The sequence below is a fragment of the Protomyctophum bolini genome (genome assembly GCF_963924005.1).
Source record: "Protomyctophum bolini genome assembly, chromosome: 12".
Lineage (NCBI taxonomy): Eukaryota > Metazoa > Chordata > Actinopteri > Myctophiformes > Myctophidae > Protomyctophum > Protomyctophum bolini.
The window spans coordinates 9,201,171-9,224,209 of NC_137873.1; the positions used below are offsets into that span (position 1 = coordinate 9,201,171).

A 23,039-nucleotide genomic window follows, 5' to 3' on the forward strand; every position below is an offset into this window, starting at 1 on the left:
CTTTCCCCTCCATCAAGCGCCCCGGCTGGCCAGGGGGAGACAGTTTAGAGACCAGGATTACTGCATGTTTTTTGTGAGGGTACCTAGGGGACACGTCTCAAAATATGTTGTTCCAGGGACCACCAGTAGCAAAGATTTGGGTAACAATTGTTTGCTCTAAAACAATATATGTACATTCAAAGATTTGCACACATTTTCCCGATTTTTCTATAAAATAGAGCTTATCTGATATCTAATAGCCAACCTAGATATATGTAGGTAAAATCTAAAATGCCACAGATGCTTTCCCGGTTTGAATTGTTTAAGTAGTAAGAAAGGAGAGCGCAAGCAGACATTTGGTTTCCTAGGCGAATATGATTCACTTTTATTAAAAGCATCATAGCTACAATTCATCATACATGATGTTTCCAAAAAAACAAAAACAAAATAAGACACACACCAAAAAAATAAAGAAAAAATAAAGAAAAAGAAAAAAGGAAAACAAAAAAAAAGAACAAAATAAAACATTTACATGGTATGTCTGTAAACTTCAAGGCTAGATAAGAATTTTGAGGTAATGCTCTTCAGCTTGCTGGCTAAAAGTAACAAAAAGTCCTTTTTTTAATCTTTCAAGAAACGTAGCTAAGTAATAAAGGTACCTGATTATTTTAACTCTTCACCAGTGCATCAACAGGAACAGAGTGAGACAAAATTGATTGCAGTACTTTTTCCATCGCCATCATTTACAGTTTTAGTTTCTTTTTTTTCATACGACACTTGTGGTTATTCATAAAGGTGTGTGAGTGTGTGTGTTGGTGTATATGTTTATGTGTGTGTGTGTGTGTGTGTGTGTGTGTGTGTGTGTGTGTGTGTGTGTGTGTTTGGGAAATTGATGTTGGAACATTCAAAAGCTGCCTTGGTTATTGCTGTCTCAGCATGAGAGAGAGAGATTTATTCATTCACTTAAGAAAAGGGGATGAGGTCCAGAGTGCTGAAACGTTCCACAAGTGTTTAAATAGAGAACCAGAAGTTCTAAAAGTTAGCATTACATGGGAGCGCTTCAGGATGCCAGAACAGCTTGTTCTGTCACCATTCCGTCTGGAACCTAAGGGTGATTTATACTTTATCACCGGAAAGAGTCAATGTACGAGCTCACAATGTGTTGTGAGCTCGTTGATTGGCTATTCTCAGCATGTGACACGGCACCCAACCAAGCATAACTTGGGCATTACTTAACGTCTCAGTAATACATCCCCCATGTCTCTCTCTCTGCACCTGCTGGGCTGGCTGTATAATATTAAGAAGACCTGGCCAAAAGCATGGGAATATAGCTGAAATCATTGAAAACACTTGGAAGGTGCGCTCGACTTTAACTCGCTTAACTAGAAACCCAAGCTTGGGAATGGGCCCGTCAATTGGAAAACGCGAACAAACGTCAAGCGGCACTCATGCCCTTTTTTTTGCAGTGTATTTGAATAGCAGAATGTTACGATTGTACAGATATTGATAAACGTGTGCGTTTATAATGCTGTGTCCTGTTTTGGCCAGGTCTGGCATCATCAGTGTGTGTGACTAGAGCAAACAGTCTTGGAGAGGCATCATTAGAAAGCAGCACTGGGTCTCAGTCAGCTCAGTGGGGATGTGAAGAGGACGACACAACTAACCACTATAAAGACACACATTTCCATAAGAAACTGATGTGAGAGTTGTGTGTCCAAAATACACCTGAACATAAAATAGAAAACATCACATCCCTGCATCGACTACCACCACCAAACCCCTTCACAGATACCTCCGTCCCGGGGTTGAGCGTCGACTTGTCTCGCCTGGGCGAACGGGGACCAATTGGAAGGCACAGCCCGCGGCAGGCCCAGCCCGCCTGCCGTGCCCAGGGAGGCCAAAGCCAACGAGCCCAGAGAGAGAGAGAGAGGATAGGGAGAATTTGGAGACAAGTAGTGCAAAGACTCAGGACTGCTAGTCAAACAGTGTGGGACTGGAGAAAACAGTATCGGTTCAGAACACACACGCACGCACACACACATGCACGCACATGTGCACACACGAAAAGGGTAGAAATAGGTACTTCCATACTCTATAAACAGTCACTGGACATAAGGGGGGAGGTTGGTTAGTGTGCGCACATGTTTGTTTATGTATATAATGTATGTAATAATGTGTGCATCTCATCACAAGCATGGATATATGTTGGCATGTGTGTGTTGCTGTAGTCAGTGTGTGTGACTGAGTTAGGCCAGTCCATGATCATTTCATTTTTTTTTTTCTTCGTTTTTATTCCTTTTGTCATCAGAGTCTACCTGGTCTGATATGTGAGAACTACAAAACTCTGCTCTGAAACAGAACAGAAAATAAAACTCCATTACCCATGATTCCTTTGCAGCAGCAGCAGCAGCAGCATGATTCATCATTCCTGTCATACAGAGAGAGACAGAATGTTGGAACGCTACTGGAGCCACTTTCACTTCTTCAACGAGATGCTACCAATAATATTAACGGTCCAGAGAAAAAGAGAGGAAGTGAAAATACAAATGTGAGAACTGAAAGCAGCAAGAAATAAAGTACTATTGGAACCATGTGAAGTCCTATGCGAGGGATCCAAAAATCAAGGAAAAAGACTCGCCTTTCAGAGCGGCCGCAGACCAAGCTAAGTAGAGGCAAATATATATATAAAAAAAAGTGAGCTGAACTCAGAGTGAGTCCTCCATGTGAACAATCCCTGACTAGACTACCGCTCAGAGAGAGAGAGAGAGAGAGAGGGAAGCTTAACTTACACACACACACACACGCACACCTCTGCTCTCTGACGCATAGTAAATATACCTGGCCGAAAAACACAAACGAAGAGAGGAAGAAAAATTAAATCATCATCAACAACAACGTAAGCGGAGAGAGAGAGAAAAACAAAAAAGAAAACGAAAAACTGTCATAATAAAGTTTGGATATTTGCGGAGGAGGCTTGTAAACTTGACGTGGTGAGGGAACGACAGAGAGAGACTGAGGAAGGAGGTTAGAGTTCAGGAAATGTCCAAGGCCAGTCAGTTTTGTGTTTTTCTTTCTTTTCAGTCAGTCTTGTCCTTCTCAGGCGTGTCCTCCTCCCTGACCTCCTCCTCTTCCTCCTCCTCCTCCTCCTCCTCCCTGACCTCCTCCTCTTCCTCCTCCATCCGGCTGTCGTCCATCAGTGAATCCTCCATCTCTCCGTCTTCCTCTGCCAAGTCACTGTCGCCTCCTCCTTCCTCATCCTCCTCCCCTCCTCCCGCTGCTGCCCTTCCTGACTCCTCCTCCTCCTTCTGCTGCTCTCGGGCGGCGAGGTTGGCCGCGGCCATGGCGCTGCTCCCCGCCATGGCTTGGGCCATGGCGTTCTGCAGCTCGGCCAGCGTGTTGGCCGTGCTGGCGGCCGTGGGGAAGCCGGGCAGGCCGAGGCCTCCCAGGCCGGGGGACATGGAGGACAGGAACATGGAGGGGTAGAAGAGTTGGGGCGCCATGGTGGACAGCAGGAAGGGGTTGAACGCCAGCGAGTTGGCCGACATGCCGGCCGCGGCCAATAGCGCGGCCGCGTCGCCGTTGACGGACGGGTCGGTGGACGAGTCGGGGGCTTGGACCTGAGTGGCGACGGCCCCGGCTGCCTCGCCCGCGCCGTTCTCCCCGTCTCCCTCGTGCCTCCTCTTCCTCCTCTTCTTCGCCCTCTTCTCTCCGCCCTCCGTGCCTTCGCCCACCTCCTCCGACTCTCCGTCTGTCACGATCACAAGTTTAAATTGACGATTGTCACTCAAGTAATTGCAATTAACAATTTAATTGCACTTTTGCCGGACATTGGAACATATGAATACAAATTCTATTTCAGTTTGCCTTTCAGGCTTCATAATAAATAATTGCACAGGGCAGATATGACAAATATTTTGTGTTTTATGTCAAATTATTGACAAAAAATATGCGAATTAGTGGGGCCGGGCCGAGGCTCGGGCTCTGTGATTTACCGAGATTTTGTTCTTTTTTCTTTCTTTTTTTAAACAGGTGTTATTATAATAAAAATAGCAATTCTGTTATTTGTGTAATGTGATTGTGTATGCATGTATTTATTATGAAGAGGGCTGCGCTAGGCGATTTACTTGTGACAGGAGGAGGACTGGAGACGGGGGTCGCATCGCACTGGCATTTCAGACTCGGAGGCCTCGTACACACATGTCAAACCACGTGACTTCCATTGGAAAAGCATTGAGCCTGAGGCGGCCATGAAACACAGACAGAACAGATCATGTCCGTCCGGCATGTGTGTACGAGGCCAGAGCAGCATGTAGCCTGCCCCGCAGTCCTGCACTGCGCGCAGGCAGTACAGTAGAGAGAACAGTGAACGGTGTGAGACTTGCTTGCTTGCCTTGCTACCGCTGGTTTCCCTCTGGTTTGCGCACCAAACGAGCTACTAACCACCAGTTAACTTGCCAAGTTGCCATATGCTTAAATATTTTATAAAATCAATCGGATTATCACAGCTGAAGAAGCGTCAGGTTTTCGTCATGTTGCACTGAGTCGTTAACCCAGCTGGCTGCGATGAATAAAACCTAATTATTAATCAACGTCACCAAACGATCCATGGTGATATAATATATAACTTAAACGCTACACGTAAAACAACTTCACTTCAGAGGAAACTAAGGGAGCTGCAGCAGCTATTCGTGTTTACTCACCAGTCACCACCACCACTGTATGGAATCGAATGATTGGAAATGGAAGATATGGAACATTAATAGCCTATTCTAACGTGAGTTACATATATCCTTTATTTCGATAAATCCGCTGATATCCGTTGTCACTTTCACACTGACACACCGCGCCGCTGCGCCGCAATTTAGTGCTGCTTTTTTTCCCCTCTTATTTTTCGGTCAGGCTTTTGTCGGGCTTAACATTATGGTAATGTTTAGGGTCGGGTCGAGCCTCGGGCCGACCCAGTTAGGGTAGGGTCGGGCCGGGCCATAATTTTTGGGCCCATTGAGAACTTTACTGTACAGTATGAGCTTGTAGAGCTGCCATTTCAGTTTCTTTTTAAATATTTGAAAATGTATGAACCTTTTTCAACATACAAACGATTATGGCGATTATCTCAAATGTAAATGACATGGCGTACCTCCTTGCTCCACCTCGTTGTCGTCGTCCTCTCTACTCCTCTTGCCCGTCGCTTCCTCGCCCTCCGTCGTTCCGTTGGCGTTGTTACCCGCCGTGGCTGTGGCAGCGGAGCTCGACGCGGCGGCTGCGGCCGAGGCCAAGTTTCCGCCGAACAGCCCGCCCAGCCCGCCCATGAACATGTTCATGTTCATGTTGTGGAGGCCGCCCATGCCGGGCAGCATGAGGGGCAGCATGGAGGCCATGGAGGCGTTGGCCATGGCCGCCTGCTTGGGGTCGGCGTGGGGGAAGGCCATGAGGCCTGCAGCCAGCTGGAGGCTCTGCAGGCTCTGCAGGGACGACAGGTCCATGCCTCCAAACAGACCGTTCAGCAGCAGAGGGTTGATGCCTCCTGGACGGGACACACACACATTTCCAGCCGATTATAGCCAATCTACAAGCTCACATTGTGAGTATTGATTACTCTAGTAAAACATGCGAGTACTTTTTCCAGTTCTAGTTATAGATTAGTTATTAGTCTCCATGGTAGTACCTGTGGCGGAGGCTACCGCTGCCAGAGACGCCTGAGCAGCCTGGGCAGCGGCTGCTGCTTGGGCCGCTGCGGTCGCCTTGGCGATCTCGGACTTGGGTCGTCGCCCGCGACGACGGACCCCCTCCTCTCTGACCACTGGGCCGGTCAGCAGGCGGTCAAACATGGCCTCTGGAAGGAAACCCTGCCGAAGAGAGGAGAGAGAAAGAGCGGTCAGAAACGTGCACACCTCTGGCCTTCATGAGACGTCGAATGCATAATAAACGCTGCACATCTGTGCTTCCACAAAGACTGTCAAGAGTTTTGAGGGTCGCTAGAACCCTCCAATGCCTGGCTTTGTGTGTGCCCCGTGACAACATGTGGACCTTGCCTTGGTGTGCGTGTCCCGCAAATCTGTTGAGATTTGTATTGGCTACTTACAGACTGTTTGACGATGTCTGTCCAATCAGGAGCGATGGCAAACTCTGGGTTCTCCAGGAGCCATCTGGGGAGCTCCTTCATTGGTGGAGCCATGGCGCCGCCCATCTGGGAAACGGGAAAAAGGTCTGATGATCAATTTCAGAGAATACATACTGTATATGGTCTCTGTACACCACTGCCACCAAGAACATACAGACAGAAAGGACCAGTCTACACGTCGGCTGGGATCGGCTGTTGGGTTAGAATTTACCTTGCGTCCGTTGCGTCTGTTGACTACAGGGACTCTCTCTTCGCCAGTCAAGGTGTTGATGTCGATCTTGTTGGGGTTTCGACAGCGATGACGCTTCTGCTTGGGCTTATTGAACTGAGACATCAGGACTTCCTCGCTCTTCTACAGGAGACAAACACACACACACACACACGCACACTTCCATTAGTACCCCCCGGAATCCATGGGAGGGGGCGGAGCAGCAGGAAAACCCAACAAATGATATTAGTTATTACTACCTACTATAAAAAGGATTTGTACATGTTGACGGGTTTGACTGAGGACACCTTGTAGGACTTTTTCTTCACAGGGCCTTGGGGGGACTAGTTGACTGATTGACTGGTCCCCCATTTTAAATAGTCCTACTGAAACTGAATCTGTGTCCGGAAAATAACAAATGGCCCGCTGTTCAGATGATGCCCATGGTCAGGTCCTGGACAGCACCAGCTTTCACAAGTTTCACCAGAAACAGCTGATCATGATGAACATTTTATTGGCGGCAGCAAAAAAAGCTATCACAAGAAAATGGGGACAGATGGAACCTCCAACACAGGAACAGTGGGAGGACTTGATTCAGGAGATTCATTTTATGGAAAAACTAACACACAGTCTGAGGCTACAAGAAGAAAAGATGGAGGACAAATGGTATAAATGGACAATATTCAAGGGTATAGGGGAATGAGAGACAACTGGGAATGCCTGGAAAGATAAAGTAACTTTGTATAAACGCAATGTCGATGCCTGTTGTATTTTTTTTTTTTCTGTTTTTTATTTTTTGTACGTCTGTGATGTTATATGTATTGTAAGTTTGTTTTTTCTGTCTTGTAAAACAATAAATGTTTAAGTTAAAAAAAAAAAAGAAACAGCTGATCATAATTTATCCCCAAAAATGTGTTGCAACAAATTGTTACATTTTTCACATTTGCGGCGCCCCCTATTGATGAAAATGGACTTGCTTTTTGGTGATGCCATCACCCTCAACATGTGGGGTAGATTGGATGTTGGATGTTGCTTTCATTAACTAAATATTAACTAATTATGTCTGCGGAATCCTGGGCGGACTATTCTATAGAATTGAGAGTTTAACATCCTTAACTCACAACACGTTGCGTATATGCCACGTTCTGTGAACGTGTATATTGCCTATTTATTATGACAACGTACATTATACTGTAGTCGGTAAAAAGAAATAAAGCGAAAGTGAGGCCAAAACGTAGAAAGAAAGAAATATATGTGTCAGAATGTGTGCAGGGTAGAGTGCTCTACATACTGGTGTGAATCCAGCCATGTCCATGGTGTAGGTGGGGTGCTGTCTCAGCCAGTCTCGCAGCTCCTTGTTAGAAACGGCTGCGGCTGCCTCGCCCTCCTCCACGCTTCCAGGGACTGGGCCCGGGGCAGGGGGCCTGGCACTGGGGCTGGGGCTCTGCCCGGGCACAGCCAGGGGTCTGGGGGCACGGGGCGCATCCTGGGCCGCTTCCATGCCCGAAGCTTTGGTCCCTTCAGACTCATCCTAGAAGAGGAGATGAGGGCGAGATAGGGAGGGAGTTATGACAAAGAGAAGCATTTTAACGCAACTTTTGCCGGGGAATTCTTCAAAATAAAGGCGCTAGAGTGCCAGCAGATATGGCAGATTTTACTCTGAAAAGCCCCACCTTCCATTCCCCCCCCCCCCCAGAAACCGGGAGGCATAATCTTCCATTCATATGCTATGATATATCGCTGGTCACACAAAAGTCTCTCTAGAAGCGATTATATTCCAAACGAGATGCATGCTGAAGTCAGAAATGAAGACAGAACATTGCGCTTTTGGTCAAAACTATGGAGAGCTCCCTAGATTTAGAGCCAATCTAGTGGAGCCGTAAACAAGGAAGTGAACGGCAGTGCGCATGCGTGAAACACAAGTACACTGCAAAAAATAATAATATATATATATATATATATATATATATATATATATATATATCAAAAAAAATATTATTTTAAATGTTATCAATAAAAAAGACCTAAGGACGCCTATACATGTCCATAGCACCCCAAGGTTTTTATTATTTTATTATTATATCTATACACGTCCTTAGCAAAAGTGTTAAGATAGAGATTTGGGTGCAAAGATGAAACGTATGTGGCTCACCCCTCCCGCTCTCTTATTGGCCATGAACAGCAGCTCAAGTCCCTCCACGTTTTTCCTCCGGCCACGCCTCCTCCTCATGATGGGCAGGTCCGGGTCGACCAATGAGCCGTTGGCTCTGTGGCCGGGGGGAGTGGCCTGCTGAAGCAGTTCCATCTGGGCCTTGAGGGAGGAGCTTGTTCCCATGGCGCTGGGGAAGCCGGCGAATGAGGACGTGGAGGCCTTGTGGTGGTGGTGCATGCCCTGCCATGAACACAACACACATCAACCCTACTTGCCTTCCCTGCCACCGATTTTTTGTTTTTCAAGTTGTCACAGATTATTGATATCCAGTATGATAGATTGTTGATGTTTGTGTCAAAGTGTTTTTGTCAAAGTTTTAGTCAATAGTTGGGGTCTGATGACAATACTATGATGGCCTATGCAGCTCTATAGTGAGTGTTGTTGGGTACCTTAGTGAGGTCTATAGCCTGGTTCTGGGACTCTGCAGCAGCGTGGCTCTCTCTGAGCTGAGCCACCATATCCATCAGGTTGCGTCGCTTGGCGGCCCTCTCTGCCTCGATCTCCACCTTCCTCCTCCTCCTCCTCCTCTGACGAGGCAGCGACATGCTCAATGGGTCCTGAAAGGATCAAATAAAACCGTCACATGGTGTGTCTTTTAGAGAAAAGCCTATACAATGTCAGCTTCCATCTGGTGTTTTGTGCTCTTGTATCACGTTACGGAGAACAACAGTTCTACCGTGTCTCTTTTCTGTTATGGCCGTAAATTTGCAGCTAACAGCAGCCATCGATTTGAACGAGGAACGCTGACAGGATGTTTTAAAGGACAACTTCAGGACAAATTTAATCACTCTGGAAAAATTACTACACTGCGACAAACGCCTGCCGTACAGGATATGAACTCCATTTAGCCGTGACTGGAGCAGTACGAGAGGTCACGTACAATCAGTACACCCAAGTTCTTCTGTTATGCTGCATGTGTTTATACTGTCACCTCTTAAGGTGATGATCAACTTTATAAACCCCATAGGGTTTTTTCAATCATTTGGGCAAAATAAACTAAATGAATGACCGTCAGGTCGACACTCACGTTGACCTGCGGCGATAGCGTCATGTCTTCACTGCCGCTGTAGGAGGCGTGGCCAGCAGCCGCCACCATGGATAACTCGGCTAAGCTCTGCCTCTGCCTCTGCAGCGGGCTGTCGGCTGCCGTGGCCGTCGCGACGGCTGCCACCGCGGTCGCCGCGGACCCGTAGCTCGGCAGCAGGCTGCCGGGGAAGTCGAAGAGGTGTCGTCTGTTGACGGGCCACTTGCCTTTCAGGACGGCGTCGCAGATGTTGTCCATCCTGTTGATCATCACGCGGTCCTGGAGGAGAGGGGAGAGCAGTGTTGATTTCCTCGACTAAAGCCCAAACCGCACCAATGATTCACCATGCAACTCTTTGCAACATGCAACTACTTGCCACAGAATGGTATATCTCACACAAGCGCACGAATGTTCAACGAATGTCTGATTCTACAGTCTTTTGTGATGTAATGTAAGCAACAACAACTGCTACTTGATGTAGAGAGACACATTGTATACCCCCCCACACACGGATGGAAACTATTTGAAACTAGTGTCCATCAGATACACAGGAAGAATAACTTACAAGAATAACTCACCACAGCCCCCTAGTTCCCTCGCAATGCTACGTCGCGCATTCCTTGTGGTTATTATATTTGAATAGCTCTTGAGGCTTGTTGTACAAGCATGGCTTTTGTCCTGCAAAAGAAAAACCAATGCCCTGATGTAGTGTGTGTGTGTGTGTGTGTGTCTCACCTTGGGCCAGAAGGAGAAGCCGTAGCTGCGGTCCTGCAGAGCCTGCAGAGCAGAGCCTGCAGAGCAGTCGTCGGGACAGAAACCATCTCTGGTCTCGTCTTTGACCGACGTGCTCAGAGAGGCGATGCTCTCCTCGTCAAAGTTCTTGTGCTCGGACGCAGCACTCGCTGTGGAGAGAAGATTAATCATTCAAATGTTGCTCATTTGTATTGTATTGTTCTGCACCAAATATTATGACCAGAGAGGCAGAGACGTGATGAGTTCGCTAGCTAGCAGTTGGTCTCTGATGCTAATGGCTAGGCAACTATCGATTATTTTCTTAGCGATTATTCTCGTGATCAGTCTCATTAAACTGGTATTTTCACTATACAAAAAAATCTAAAAGAAAAAAAGGGATTCTCATTCCCAGATCTTTTATTACAATCAATTTGCATTTTCTGTATTATCGATTAGCTCATTGAACTGTTGCAACCCTACTAATGACAATAATATTTCCCTTGAAAAAAACCCAGACACTGCACCCACCCTCTGCCTGAGAAGACTTCTCCGACTTGTCATCTTCATCAACCCTCTCATCCTCCTCCTCCTCTGGGCTCTTCTCCGTAACGGCCGACTTGGGGGACTTGGGAGTGTCTGGGCTCTCCCTCTCCTCCTCTCCCTGCTCCTCTGTGGTCTTGTGGTTTGGTTGTGCTTTGGGAGAGGAGTCATCAGCAGGACGCCGTGGTGTCTCTGTGGTGTCTGCGGTGTTGGTCTCTGTCTGGTCCCTAAGAGACTCCATGGGAGGAGTGGAACTCTCCTCTTTGTCTTCTCCTTTATCCTGTTCTTGGTCCTTTTGCGGTTCGGATTCCTTCGCTCCGTCTCCGCCTGCTTGCTCTTCCTCATGTTCTCCTTTGGGCAGGGCCTGCTCCTCCTCCTCCTCCTCCTCCTGCTGCTGCTCTGTCTTGATCTCCTCCTTGGGGGATGCAGCCGGGGGCTCAGCCGTCTCCGCCCCTCCCTCTCGTTCCTTCCCTTCATCCGTGTCTTCAGTCTTGGTGATTGGAATGTTGTCGCCGTCTTTCTCTTCCTCTGCCTCCACCTCTTTTTTAACCTCCATCCCGTCGCTCTCTTCCTCCTTCATCTCCTTCCCTTGTGCTGCCACCTCCTCGGGCTCCTCCTTGACCGCCGCCATGGCAGCGCTGGCGGCGGCCGCGGCACTCGCCAGCTCAGCGGGGGTGAGGAGGGGGGCGGTGGCACCGCCACCATCCCCCACTTTGGTGACGTCCGCCTGGACCGGCACAGTGGCACCGGCCCCTCTCTGGCTGTTCCAGCGATGGTGCGCTTCCAGGAAGGCCAGCGAGGTGTCGTTCAGTATGTGGTAGTCCGTCCGACTCACGCCATGCTTGGAGGCTCCGAGCAGGAGGTCTCGATCATGGCGGCCACATTCCCACCACTCGGGGAGGTCGGGTGAGGGCTGGCAGAGCTGGAGGCGCTCGGAGAGGTGCGGGTGAATGAGGACCTGCTCCCTGATGCGACGGAGAAGCTCGATGCGGTAGAGGGTGCGGGAGGCACGCTCCTCCGTGATTGGGTCGATGATCAGTGTTGGGTCTGGGAGTTCTGGAGGGATGGAGGAGGGAGTTTATGTAAGACCAAACAAGACTATTCAACGCAACAATGACAATTGTTTTAGTGGTTAAAAACTACCAGCAGACTAAATCCATTTAATTACTTGAATCGTAGCATTATAGGCATATATTTGGCAGCAGATCTAAAAGCTCGCAACGCATCATATAGAGCTTGTACAGCAGCTATTTTGAGTAAAGAGGGGGACCAAGAATAGACCCCCGGGGGACCCTGGGGGTTTAAGTTGTTAATGTTTGTGTAGCGTGTCTTCAGGGTGGATTTGATACCGCGTTTGTGGCAGAGGTGGTGCGCGTGATCCTTAGTTTTAAATTGGTAACCGTTGACCCAGGTGTGCGCAGCGTTCCACTCACCTGTGTCGGTGTTGATCTGCATGCGGCAGACCCGTTTACACATGGCGATGAAGGAGTAGTAGTACTTCTCCAGACTCTCGTCTGTCTTCTTGTCCAGCCGGGCGAAGGCCCTGAACTGTGTCCAGTCGAACCTCTGTCTCTGCGTGTCGTAGACGACGCCGAAGGTCGACACGACACGGTAGAAATCTGCCTCTTCACGCCGCGTCCACCTGAAGGAGAAGAAACGTGGAGGGTAATGATCGTGAAAGGCATAATCATGGCACCTTCTGAGGTATATATCAATATAATATCCATTCTCAACAGGAGTATGAATGTACCTCTGTCTTCTTTCCTTGTAGAACATGGCTCCGTCTGCCATGAGAGCAGCGTGGGCCGCCACTGCTGCGTCTGGCATGAACTGCCCACCTTTGGCCAAATAAGGACTTCCCTTGGCCAAATACGGGCTTCCTTCCGAGGTGAACACCACGGGTCCCGCCTCCTGGACGTACGTGGGCCCACCCCCTGCTGCCCCCTCGGTCACCATGGCGATGCTGGCCTGGAACTCCCTGCGTCCCTTGCGGCGCCGGCCGTCCGGTCTGCTGAGGGCCTCCTGGCGAAGCTGCTCCCGCCGGTTGGAGCGCTGGTAGGCGGTGATGAGGCGACGCAGCCGGGCGGTCAGGGCCGAGGCCGCTGGCCAATAGAGGCGCTCGTTACTGGAGCCCGAGGCTACTCCACCTGATGGGGCTGTGCGACCATTCTCGCCCACTTTGACTGGAAGAGTTAGGAGGGAGGATTTAGAACTCTGTTTAACGTTACTGTCTGCTCCTACCCAATATGAAGCGAGTGGTTTCTATTCATTTCAATACAGTATGACAACCAACTTATAACTTGCTTTATTTATTAGTATTTATAGGCTTTATTACAGTTACATTGAAAGTGTGAATTAGTTTGAAAACTTGAGCTAAAAACTAATTTCAAATATCCAAGACTTGCTGTCTTAATTATTAGCAGGAGAGGCAGAGCATTTCACTGTGAATTTATCACTAGACAGTTTGACTAAAAACAGGCAAAATCTGGTAATTGTTTAAAAAATGAATGACTGTATGCTTTGGAATTGGATAATTGACAACATTGATGTAAAGTATACCACAAATCGTAGCCAATATGATCATGCAATAATACAGTTAGTTGAACCTCCGTGTGTGTGTGTGTGTGTGTGTGTGTGTGCGTGCGTGCGAGAGACAGTCGGCCTACCATCAGTGTCTCCCTCCATTGCCTCGTCCTTGTCGTCCAGAGGAGAGTTGGTGAAGTCATCCATTTCGTCTTTAAAAGGCATCCTCAAAGGCTTGTACTCAGGGTCCTCGTCCTCTCTGTGGACCCCACGGAGCAAGGATGGAGGAGAGGGGTGGGGTGGGGAAGAGAGGGGTGGGGTGGGGAAGAGAGGGGTGGGGTGGGGAAGAGAGGGGTGGGGTGGGGAAGAGAGGGGTGGGGTGGGGAAGAGAGGGGTGGGGTGGGGAAGAGAGGGGTGGAGAGGGATAGAGGGGAAGAGAGGGGAGGGGGTGGGGGTGGGGGGTGTGGGGAGAGGGATAGAGGGGAGGAGAGGGGAGGGGGTGGAGGAAGGGGATGGAGAGATGGAAGGGCAGCCAAGAGTGAGAATTGACCACATGACTTATGTAGGAAGTAAAACCTCATTCCTTTCTCCCTTTCAGAAATGTCAAAGATGCAGTAAAGCAAATACAAGGAACAAAAGCACGACGAGAGAAGGTGGTGTGAATACAAAAAAAAAAAAAAAGGTGAAAGTTCAGGGTGGAAAGTGAACAAGAAAAAGACAAGACGATGTAGGAGAGGGAAGGAAGAGACTAGAGAGAAAACAGGGAGTATGGAGGAGGAGGTGATCTGTGCTGGCAGTGGGTCTCTTACCCCTCCACACCATCTGTCATCATGTCGCTGCCCCTCTGCTCTGCTGCGATGGCCTTGGCATCGGGCATGCCCACCCGCTCCAAGAAGCACAAGGCGGGATCCGCACGCATCGAGTTGTACTTCTCATAGCCTGGAGACGCAGAGAGAAGGGGGGGGGAGAGAGTGTTCAATGTAAAAAGTTAAGCAAAAAACAAACACTGGTGACTCAATATAATATATTGAGTCATATACTGTACCACTGTTTGTTTTTTGCTTAACTTTTTACATTTAAGTTGCAATATATGCAACTTTATTGCATATATTATATGCAATACAATCTTGTTAATTCAACCCCCAAAAGTATCAAAATGTAACTGTAAGGGTTGTTGATAAAATCTTAACATGTCCAAAACCAAAGTCAGGATTTGCTAACTATCCATTCAGGGCTAGAACTATCTTCAATGTCCGGACTAAAACAAGCGCTCCTCTGGGTGGAAACTTTAACGTCTGGACTACATAAAACAAGCGCTCCTCTGGGTGGAAACTTTAACGTCTGGACTACATAAAACAAGCACTCCTCTGGGTGGAAACCTTAACGTGTGGACTACATAAAACAAGCGCTCCTCTGGGTGGAAACTTTAACGTCTGGACTACATAAAACAAGCGCTCCTCTGGGTGGAAACCTTAACGTGTGGACTACATAAAACAAGCGCTCCTCTGGGTCAGATCATTCTCACAAGAATGGAGGTACACTCCTATAAAGAACACAAACAAAACGCCTTCTAGTTCCATTCTCAAGTAAACACTCTGACATGTACACACACACAAACACACAATCTCCATATTAAATGACGGCCTAGACAAAAACAGCGCCAGCAGGGCAGACCACAGGAGCCAGCTGCTGACAAGACAGACAGGCTGTGTGTGTGTGTGTGTGTGTGTGTGTGTGTGTGTGTGTGTGTGTGTGTGTGTGCAGTGGCGCACGTGAATGTGTTTTTGTCCGTGTGTTTCTGTGTAGGCTCATCTGAGTGTGTGTGCATGGCCAAGTGTGCCTGCAGGTGCTCATTTGTGTTAGCAGGCTAAGAGAGAGAGAGAGAGGGGGGGGGGGGGGGGGAGGGTGAGGCGAGAGAGGGAGTGAGGCGAGAGAGGAGAGAGAGAAGAGACGGAGAGGGGGTGAGGGGGGAGTGAGTCACGGTGTCCGTATAGTGGTGGTGGTGTGTGTGTGTGTGTGTGTGTGTGTCTGTGTGTTCGTTGAGTGCATCCAAGTGGAACAAATTAGAGCGTGCAGATCTTACTGGGACGCAGCGGGAAGTGAGAGAGGAGAGAAGATGATGGAACGAGGAGGAATAGCAGAGGAAACAGGAGGCGGAGAAGAGACGGAGTGAGAGGGACACAGTGTGTCGATACATACAGTAGTACAGACACTGTTGTCCTTCTGTCCCTCCTCCCCTCGTCCCTCTCTCCACGTCACATTTCAATTAGGATGGATGCGGTGACACATCCTTCCTAACTGCCCCCACACACACACACACACACACACACATGCACCCAGCGCTGCGCCCGCAGCCAAACGCTAATCATTAGAGCTTTTATAGGCCATCACTCTCCCCCTCTCTCTCCGTGTGTGTGTGTGTGGGTGTGTGACTGTGTGTGTGTGTGTGTGTGAGAGAGAGACTATTGAGTGTGTCACCGATTGTCTATGTGAGGCGGTGTGCATTAGTGTTACTGTGTGCGTGCGTGCGTGCGTGTGTGTGCGTGTGTGTGTGTGTGTGTGTGTGTGCCACTGAAGGCCTCCCTGGTGAATGAGGATTATGATTAACTATGGGTGAGCCTATTGTATCCCTGAGCGAGTGTGTGTGCGCGCGCACACATGCACGCACGCACACTCCCAGCTCATCCACGGAGCCTAATTGAATCAGAGAAGGCGGCAATGATGGAGAAATGATGACAATTATCCCAAATTAATATGAATGAGGGTCCCCATCCACAGAGCTCTGGAAACCACATGCAGGCCTGTATCTGTCCGCTATAGTGGGCCAGTGCTTTCCAAACTGTAGGTCGGGACCGTGGCGCCGATATGGCTCATGGGACAATTGAGGCCCCACAACGCGCGCATGCACACAAACACACACCCACACAGTTCACATGAGGGTCAAATGGCACCTGGCTGTCATTTGCAAAAACCTTCCCTGGTACAAGCTAGCCTGAAATCAGGCTAACCCATACAACAAATGTCTCAGTCGGTGTCTTTCAACAGCTTAAATTACCTAAAGCCAGTAACTTTAACTTTGTGTCTTCTTTCCACACTGTTTCAACATGAATGGCACTGTTTGACATTCAAAAACCTTACCTGAGATCTAACTAAAGTACAGAAAGAAGGTAGGATGTCCGCACACCGTTCTTAAGGTGCCAGTAGTCTATTAAGGATAGATTCAAACTTTTTCTGAGATGCGTGTGCTTCTTCTCCCATTTGGATCTTATCTCATCTAAATAAAGTATAGGTTCAAGGTTCTTTATTATTTGTCTCCCGGGGAAGAAATGTGTCTTAGACAAAAGGGCCCTCATGCAAGCGTAGCCCTTATGCCCATGTCGCCGCAGGGCAGCGCCACATGCACTTCGTTCACACTGAAGCTAATGGCTAGAAGTGAACATTAGACTGGTATGGTCCTTACAACCACTTAAACAGAGTTCAAGTTATAACTGGTCTGCTTGTCGTTTCCAAATGTCTTTGCTAGAAATAGCAGATCTGCTAGCTCAAAACGCGTCCCAAGCAGGCCACGATTTCAGCTTTTAGAACGCCAATTTTGGCCATGTTCAAGTGGTTAAACATTCCAGTGACTTTGCGAAGCAGCTAATAAACACCTGTAACACACATACACAACCACGTGCACAGTGCACACGCACACACACACACACACACACACACACACACACACACACACACACACACACACACACAGCAGGTGGCAGTGTGGTCGGACACCACCCATCAATCAACCTCCAGACAGCACACTGAGCGTTGCAGCTGCATTCAGCTATCACCATGGTAACACCAATCAGCCAATGACAGCAGAAGTAGAGGGCGGAGTTTAATGTGTTGTTTCAAGTCACCGACGTGTGTGTGTGTGTGTGTGTGTGATGTTGACAGTGTTTGAAGATACTGAAGTGAGTGATGAGTGTTGCGTATGCATGTTTACTGTATTTGAAGGTGTGTGTGCGCGCACATGTGTGTGTGATGTACTGTATGGTGTGTGTGTATTGTGGTTCTAGTTCTTATACCTGAATGTGATGCGTATACATGGGTTAGGATGGTAGACAGTGTGTGTGTGTGTGTGTGTGTGTGTGTGTGTGTGTGTGTGTGTGTGTGTGTGTGTGTGTGTGTGCGCGAGCGAGCGAGCACGCGCGCGCACGTGTGTGTGTGTGTGTGTGTGAGAGTGTCGAGTGTGTGTGTGTGTTAGGATGGTGGACAGTGTGTGTGTGCGCGCGCTCTCTCTTACCATGTTTGAACACTCCAATGAGCAGTGACTTGTCCGCCTCACTGTCCCACCAGTCAGCTGGTACCTCTGCGTGGAAGGGCTGGGGAATCCAGATATCCAACTCACTGCGGACACAGACACACACACACACACACACACACACACACACACACACACACACACACACACCAGACACATTCATCATCATCATTATTATTGTTCCCAGACAGCTTTTATTGTCATGTTTCATCTCATGAATGACATTATCTGATCAGTCCGCTGCATGCACTGAATTTGTTTTTGACAAGACGTTAGTTTCGTTATGTCAAATCAGAGAAAGAGACATTAGGGGACTGTGGAGAGAGAGAGAGAGAGAGAGAGAGAGAGAGAGAAAACGGGTAAATCAGATTATATGGTATTTGTGTTAATCAGATTGGCTCCTTTGGTGGTTTTAGCCACCAACCAGAGAATGTTTGAAGGGTCAGTTATTGAGGCACTAGACCAGCATTAAAACTTCACTTACAATTACGATTGAGGCGTTTAGGAGTCACTTATGCAGAGCAACTTACGAAATGCAAGGTAAGGTAAGTAAGACCACCATTAACACATGGATTGATCTATGTGTTCAAAATGGCATGGCCTTTTGAAGCGTGTCCTTTCCAAATAGACTATTGTTTACAGATAAGGATTGAATTAAATAAATATATGTGCCTATGCCGCTGGCCTGAAGTCATTTTCCCCATGGGCTGACATTAGAATATGAAAAATGAGCAATAAACTAGGTTTCTATGGGACAGTTCCAGCGTGCTTTTGTGCAGAAGACAAAATTAAACCTTCCCATTTAGAGAGTGAGGGGAACAGTAGGAAAAAAAGGAGGATTGAGAAAGAATACGATGGGGGACAATGGACATGCTAGGAAGAAATGAGAGATTCAACCCCAGCCTCTCTTATCTCTAGGAACACCAGCATGCCCGCCTGGCCTCAGCTCCACACACGCGTGCGTGCGCGCCAATACTGGCATGCTAAATCCCTCTGGCATATGCTGGTGCACTGGCACCGCATGCTCATGTCTGGCACAGGCATGCGCATGCACACACGCACACATAGGGGGCTGTCACAGTAACCGTTGAGCGTGGAGGAGAGCGACGGAGAGAGAGAGAGAGAGAGAGAGAGAGAGAGAGAGAGAGAGAGAGAGAGAGAGAGAGAGAGATCAACATGGAGTGCACGTCCTCTACATTATGAATGCATACACATCTGGGTGAAAGGGTGATAATGGGGGAGGAGAGCGAGAGAGAGAGGAGAGGGGGATGGTAGTTGAAAAGAGACGACAAGGGACACACACAGTGGGGGATTGTGGAGTGCACTGGAGAGAGGAAAGATGGACAGATGGTGAGAAGAGGGGAGTGATGGAAGGATAGGAGGATGTCGAGAGTGAGTCCAAGATGGGGAGAGGTGAACGTTGTGCTACGTACAGACAACGGTGAAGTCAAGGTGAACCTTCCAAGATGGAAAAAAGAGGGATAGAAAAACACGGGGACGAGACGGGAAGAATGGGAATCGACCCAGGGTTTGGGAGGGGGGGGGTAACCTTCCCACCCACCTGTACTCGGCTCCTTCCAGGATGCGCTCTGCCTGATCTCTGATGACTTCCTGTCTCAGATAGTACAACATCCTCACCCTCAGCAGGACCCTGACAGAGAGAAAGAGAGGTTATTTTAGATATCTTCATTTGAATGGTAACATACATTAGACACAGACAATTCTAGATAAAGTGTCAGAAATTGTGACCTATAGGTGGAACATAGTGTGGACTTCAGTCTGACTGAGCTTTATCCTGATGCTCTGACAGGTTCACATCAATGAGAAACAGAAGCATGAGAAGCTGTAGAGAAACGGAGATACCAGGAAAACAAAACAAGGGCAGAGGAGCAGAGAGGAAAGGAGATGGGAGACGAAGGGAGAAAGTTGGAGAGAGAGTAGGGGGAAGACTAAACAACAAAGACTCTCACACACACATTGCTGTGTGTCTGTGTGTCAACAACATAACACGTGTGTGTGTGTGTGTGTGCGCACACGCGCGGGCGTGCGGGGGGGCAGTGTGCGTGTGTTGGCAGGCTGCGTGTGCCCATCCATCAATGTGCCAGGCCTGATTAGCCACACAGCTCTGTGCGCCAGCCTAGCAGATGGCACCACATAATCACCCCCAAGTGTGTGTGCCCTGTGTGTTTGTGTGCGTACGTGCACGCCTTTCACCCGCTTCCAACAGGTCTGCCTGCCTAGCACCTGGCCTGGCAGTGAGCCAGACACACACAAGCAAGCACGCTCTCTGACACACACACACGCGCGCGCGCTCTCTGACACACACGCAAGCACACTCTCCGACACACACGCAAGCGCACACACACACACACACACACACACACACTTCCCCTCAAGAAAAAAAGCACCCCTGGCATCCAGAGGGCACGGCAGCATATCTCCCTGTCAACAACAGAGTATGACAGAATGCAAGCAAGAGGGGGGGTTAGGGGGGACAGTGAGAGAGAGCACTGACCATAGACTAAGGGAGAGAATGATGTGTGAGAGTTTGGACGTGTTTTAGTCAGTGGGAACCAGCCCTACGTGTAAATGTCTGACTGACTGAGTCCGTCATTGAGTGGTGAAGGCCCACCATTCATCGGCCAGTTGGCCCAACAACAAACTAGCCAATCACAGTGCAATTGTCCCTCCAGGCAAAGGGATGAGGAAGTCACACCATTGATTGGCCGGTTGGCCTAACAACGCACTAGCCAATCGCAGAGCAATTGGCCCTCAAGGCTATGGGTTGTTGTAGTCTATCCTGTTATCATATGCTGTGATGTTTCAGCCACTCTGGCCTCGACTGCCACACTACTTCTAGTTGCATTGGACAGTCCGAATACCAAACAGTCGCTATGCCTCCAAAAGTCCTACAAAAATCTCTTCTCGCCCATTTAAGACGGGAAACCTTTTGGGGTTTTTACTTCTCAATCCGGGAATTTGGGGGTATTTTTCAGAAAACTTTAGAAGGCATTTTTATAATAGGCCTCAGGTCTAAATGGGTTAAAGCCATGGCTATATGGCCAGTTTGTGTTGATATTCTCAATGTAACTTTACATTTTGTCATCGTTTGGAAAACAGAAAACTAATATTCATGACCTCATTCCAGCCAATCAAATCAAGTAAAAACTGATCAGATTTTACAGTAGTCTAAACCTCCCAGAGCAGTAGCAAAGTGGGTTGGCTGTGAATCGTCTGTCCAAACACTTAACTTTGAGTGTCATTTATTACATTTAAAACAATGTTTTATTGATTGTCACCTCGTCATTGAAATAAAGTCCCTGTCAGCGTATTTTGTTCACGCATAAATGCATCAAACCAGTGGAGCCAAAATGTCCCTGGGTGACATTTCTCATTTTATGAGGACTTACAACTCTTAATTAATAGTCATCTGAATTACAGTCTGAATATTGTAATGAGTTTGTAGTGTGGCCAACACTGAACTCACAGCGTCAACACTAGTTCACAATGCTAAATGCAAAAACAAATTGTCTGAGACACTGTGTGTCAAGTGTGTGTCTGCTATCGAGGTGGAGAAATGGACTGTATGGAAGCATTTTGAAAACAAAGATTTAAACTAGCACCTGTATCTAAAATTATAATAATTAAGTTGATCAAGATTGAGCAACTGCATGCACTATTCATCTCCTAAAATGAATAGGTTTACAAAAGAGTTGCCAGAGACAAGCAAAGATTATCTCTTCTTCTGCTCTGTGCTCTCTACAGGTCTGGTGTGTGTGTGTGTGTGTGTGTGTGTGTGTGTGTGTGTGTGTGTGTGTGTGTGTGTGTGTTAGACCTACTTGTTGCAGTGGTGTTTGAGGTGTCTCTTGTAGCTGTCCTCTTGCAATAAGTGTTCGGGGTTACAGCCGGCCAGCCATTCGGCTCGCGGCGATTGGGGAGGGGGCGGTAGGGGCTTCCCCTTCTTTCCCTTCCTGCCCCGGGGGACTGGGGTAGAGAGACCTAGAGAGAGAGGGAGAGAGGCAAGGTGGAGGTTAGAGAACTGGTAGGCAAAACACTCCGACAACCTGTAATCTGATTTTCTGGGACAATGTATCCCTGTCCTCCTGCACCGAGTGTTCGCCACGGCTGGAAATCTAGTCCGTACACGTTCCATGTTCTGTAGTTCCCAGCGTGACAAGAGACAAAATGTTGTATTATCTAAGGAGGTGTTGTTGTGTTAGCTTAACAAAATGCTCTCCACTCATGGTACAGTAGCTAAAAGAGGTTTTGGTCATGTAAAAAGAAAATGTGTAAAAAAAAAAGGTGATCTTATAGATTTATTTTTACTGTGACAGTGTAGCTTGAAGATTCAGAGTGAACATTCCCATAGAATTCTGTGTTAAATGTTCAATAATTTAATGCCAAAACACAACTTGCTGTTGTTAATTAGTAATTTGTTAAAGTATACGAGGTAACACGAATAATGCAGAAGCAACACTTGCCATGGGAAAACCAGCAGTTCCAAACACAACTGTATAGTATTCTGAAAACTGGAATCCTCATAATGGGTGTTGATGAAGCACACGCGATACAAGAACCACGTGATGGCGATCAAGAGGTGCCTTAAACACTATTTCAATGGGTCTGCTGTAGATCAGGAGGGTAGACCATGGGAAATATTTTGAGATACGTGTATCAAGATTCATGATACAAGTGTTTTGTGACAACTCCTTTCCATCATGATCCATAATGTTGTGGTGTGTGTTGTGGCATCAAATGGTTCAATCATCGCTTCTTCAGTCATGATGAGTGTGTGTGTGTGTGTGTGTGTGTTATGTACCAGAGTGGTTGGCCAACATCTTGGTGGTCCCGTCCTCTGTGGGAGCAATCAGGTCCCAGATGAAGCCTTTGATGTTCTCGTCTCCGCGGTAATGCAGCAAGCAGTAGGCCAGTAGGGCGCGGCAGATGGTTTCCACGTCAGCCTCTCGCAGCGGACGCTTGAAACGGCCATGTGACAGGATGTCTCCCCAGCGACCCCACCTTCAAAACGCCACGACGAGGAATGACAAGGAAATGCGTACACACACACACACACACACACACACACACACACACACACAAATAAACACACAGGTTAGACTCACATAATATGTAGAATGCAGGGGTCTCGGTCGGGAAAGTACAGATCATGTTCTACTTGCCCCAAAGGTCATGTCCACTTGCCCGAAAAAAAATTTAATTATAAAATCCATCCATCCATCTTCAAACGCTTATCCGTAGTCGGGTCGCGGAGGCAACAGCTCCATTAGAGAGCTCTAGACATTCCTCTCCAGAGCAACATTAGTAACTTCCTCCTGGGGGATCCCGAAGCGTTCCAAGGCCAGAGAGTCGATGTAATCCCTCCATCTGCGCCTTGGT

The 23,039-nt window shown here is 48.1% G+C and overlaps 1 protein-coding gene across 3 annotated transcripts in view; it reads right to left on the reverse strand.

Annotated features, from left to right (window-relative positions):
- Nucleotides 1-340: 340 nt before the first annotated feature.
- chd7 (chromodomain helicase DNA binding protein 7) overlaps nucleotides 341-23,039 on the reverse strand; it is a 99,449-nt gene continuing 76,750 nt past the window's right edge. For all 3 annotated transcript variants that reach the window (XM_080778275.1, XM_080778276.1, XM_080778274.1), the window contains exons 24-42: nucleotides 22,462-22,661; nucleotides 21,482-21,641; nucleotides 19,204-19,293; nucleotides 17,625-17,728; nucleotides 14,149-14,278; nucleotides 13,483-13,598; nucleotides 12,567-12,999; nucleotides 12,250-12,458; nucleotides 10,805-11,872; nucleotides 10,280-10,446; nucleotides 9,548-9,823; nucleotides 8,910-9,077; nucleotides 8,461-8,700; nucleotides 7,600-7,839; nucleotides 6,312-6,452; nucleotides 6,062-6,166; nucleotides 5,645-5,825; nucleotides 5,117-5,503; nucleotides 341-3,727 (exon numbers count right to left, since the gene is read on the reverse strand). In XM_080778275.1, the coding sequence (XP_080634401.1) occupies nucleotides 3,057-3,727; nucleotides 5,117-5,503; nucleotides 5,645-5,825; nucleotides 6,062-6,166; nucleotides 6,312-6,452; nucleotides 7,600-7,839; nucleotides 8,461-8,700; nucleotides 8,910-9,077; nucleotides 9,548-9,823; nucleotides 10,280-10,446; nucleotides 10,805-11,872; nucleotides 12,250-12,458; nucleotides 12,567-12,999; nucleotides 13,483-13,598; nucleotides 14,149-14,278; nucleotides 17,625-17,728; nucleotides 19,204-19,293; nucleotides 21,482-21,641; nucleotides 22,462-22,661 (5,086 nt within the window). In that variant the 3' untranslated portion in view covers nucleotides 341-3,056. The remainder of the gene's footprint in view (nucleotides 3,728-5,116; nucleotides 5,504-5,644; nucleotides 5,826-6,061; nucleotides 6,167-6,311; nucleotides 6,453-7,599; nucleotides 7,840-8,460; nucleotides 8,701-8,909; nucleotides 9,078-9,547; nucleotides 9,824-10,279; nucleotides 10,447-10,804; nucleotides 11,873-12,249; nucleotides 12,459-12,566; nucleotides 13,000-13,482; nucleotides 13,599-14,148; nucleotides 14,279-17,624; nucleotides 17,729-19,203; nucleotides 19,294-21,481; nucleotides 21,642-22,461; nucleotides 22,662-23,039) is intronic.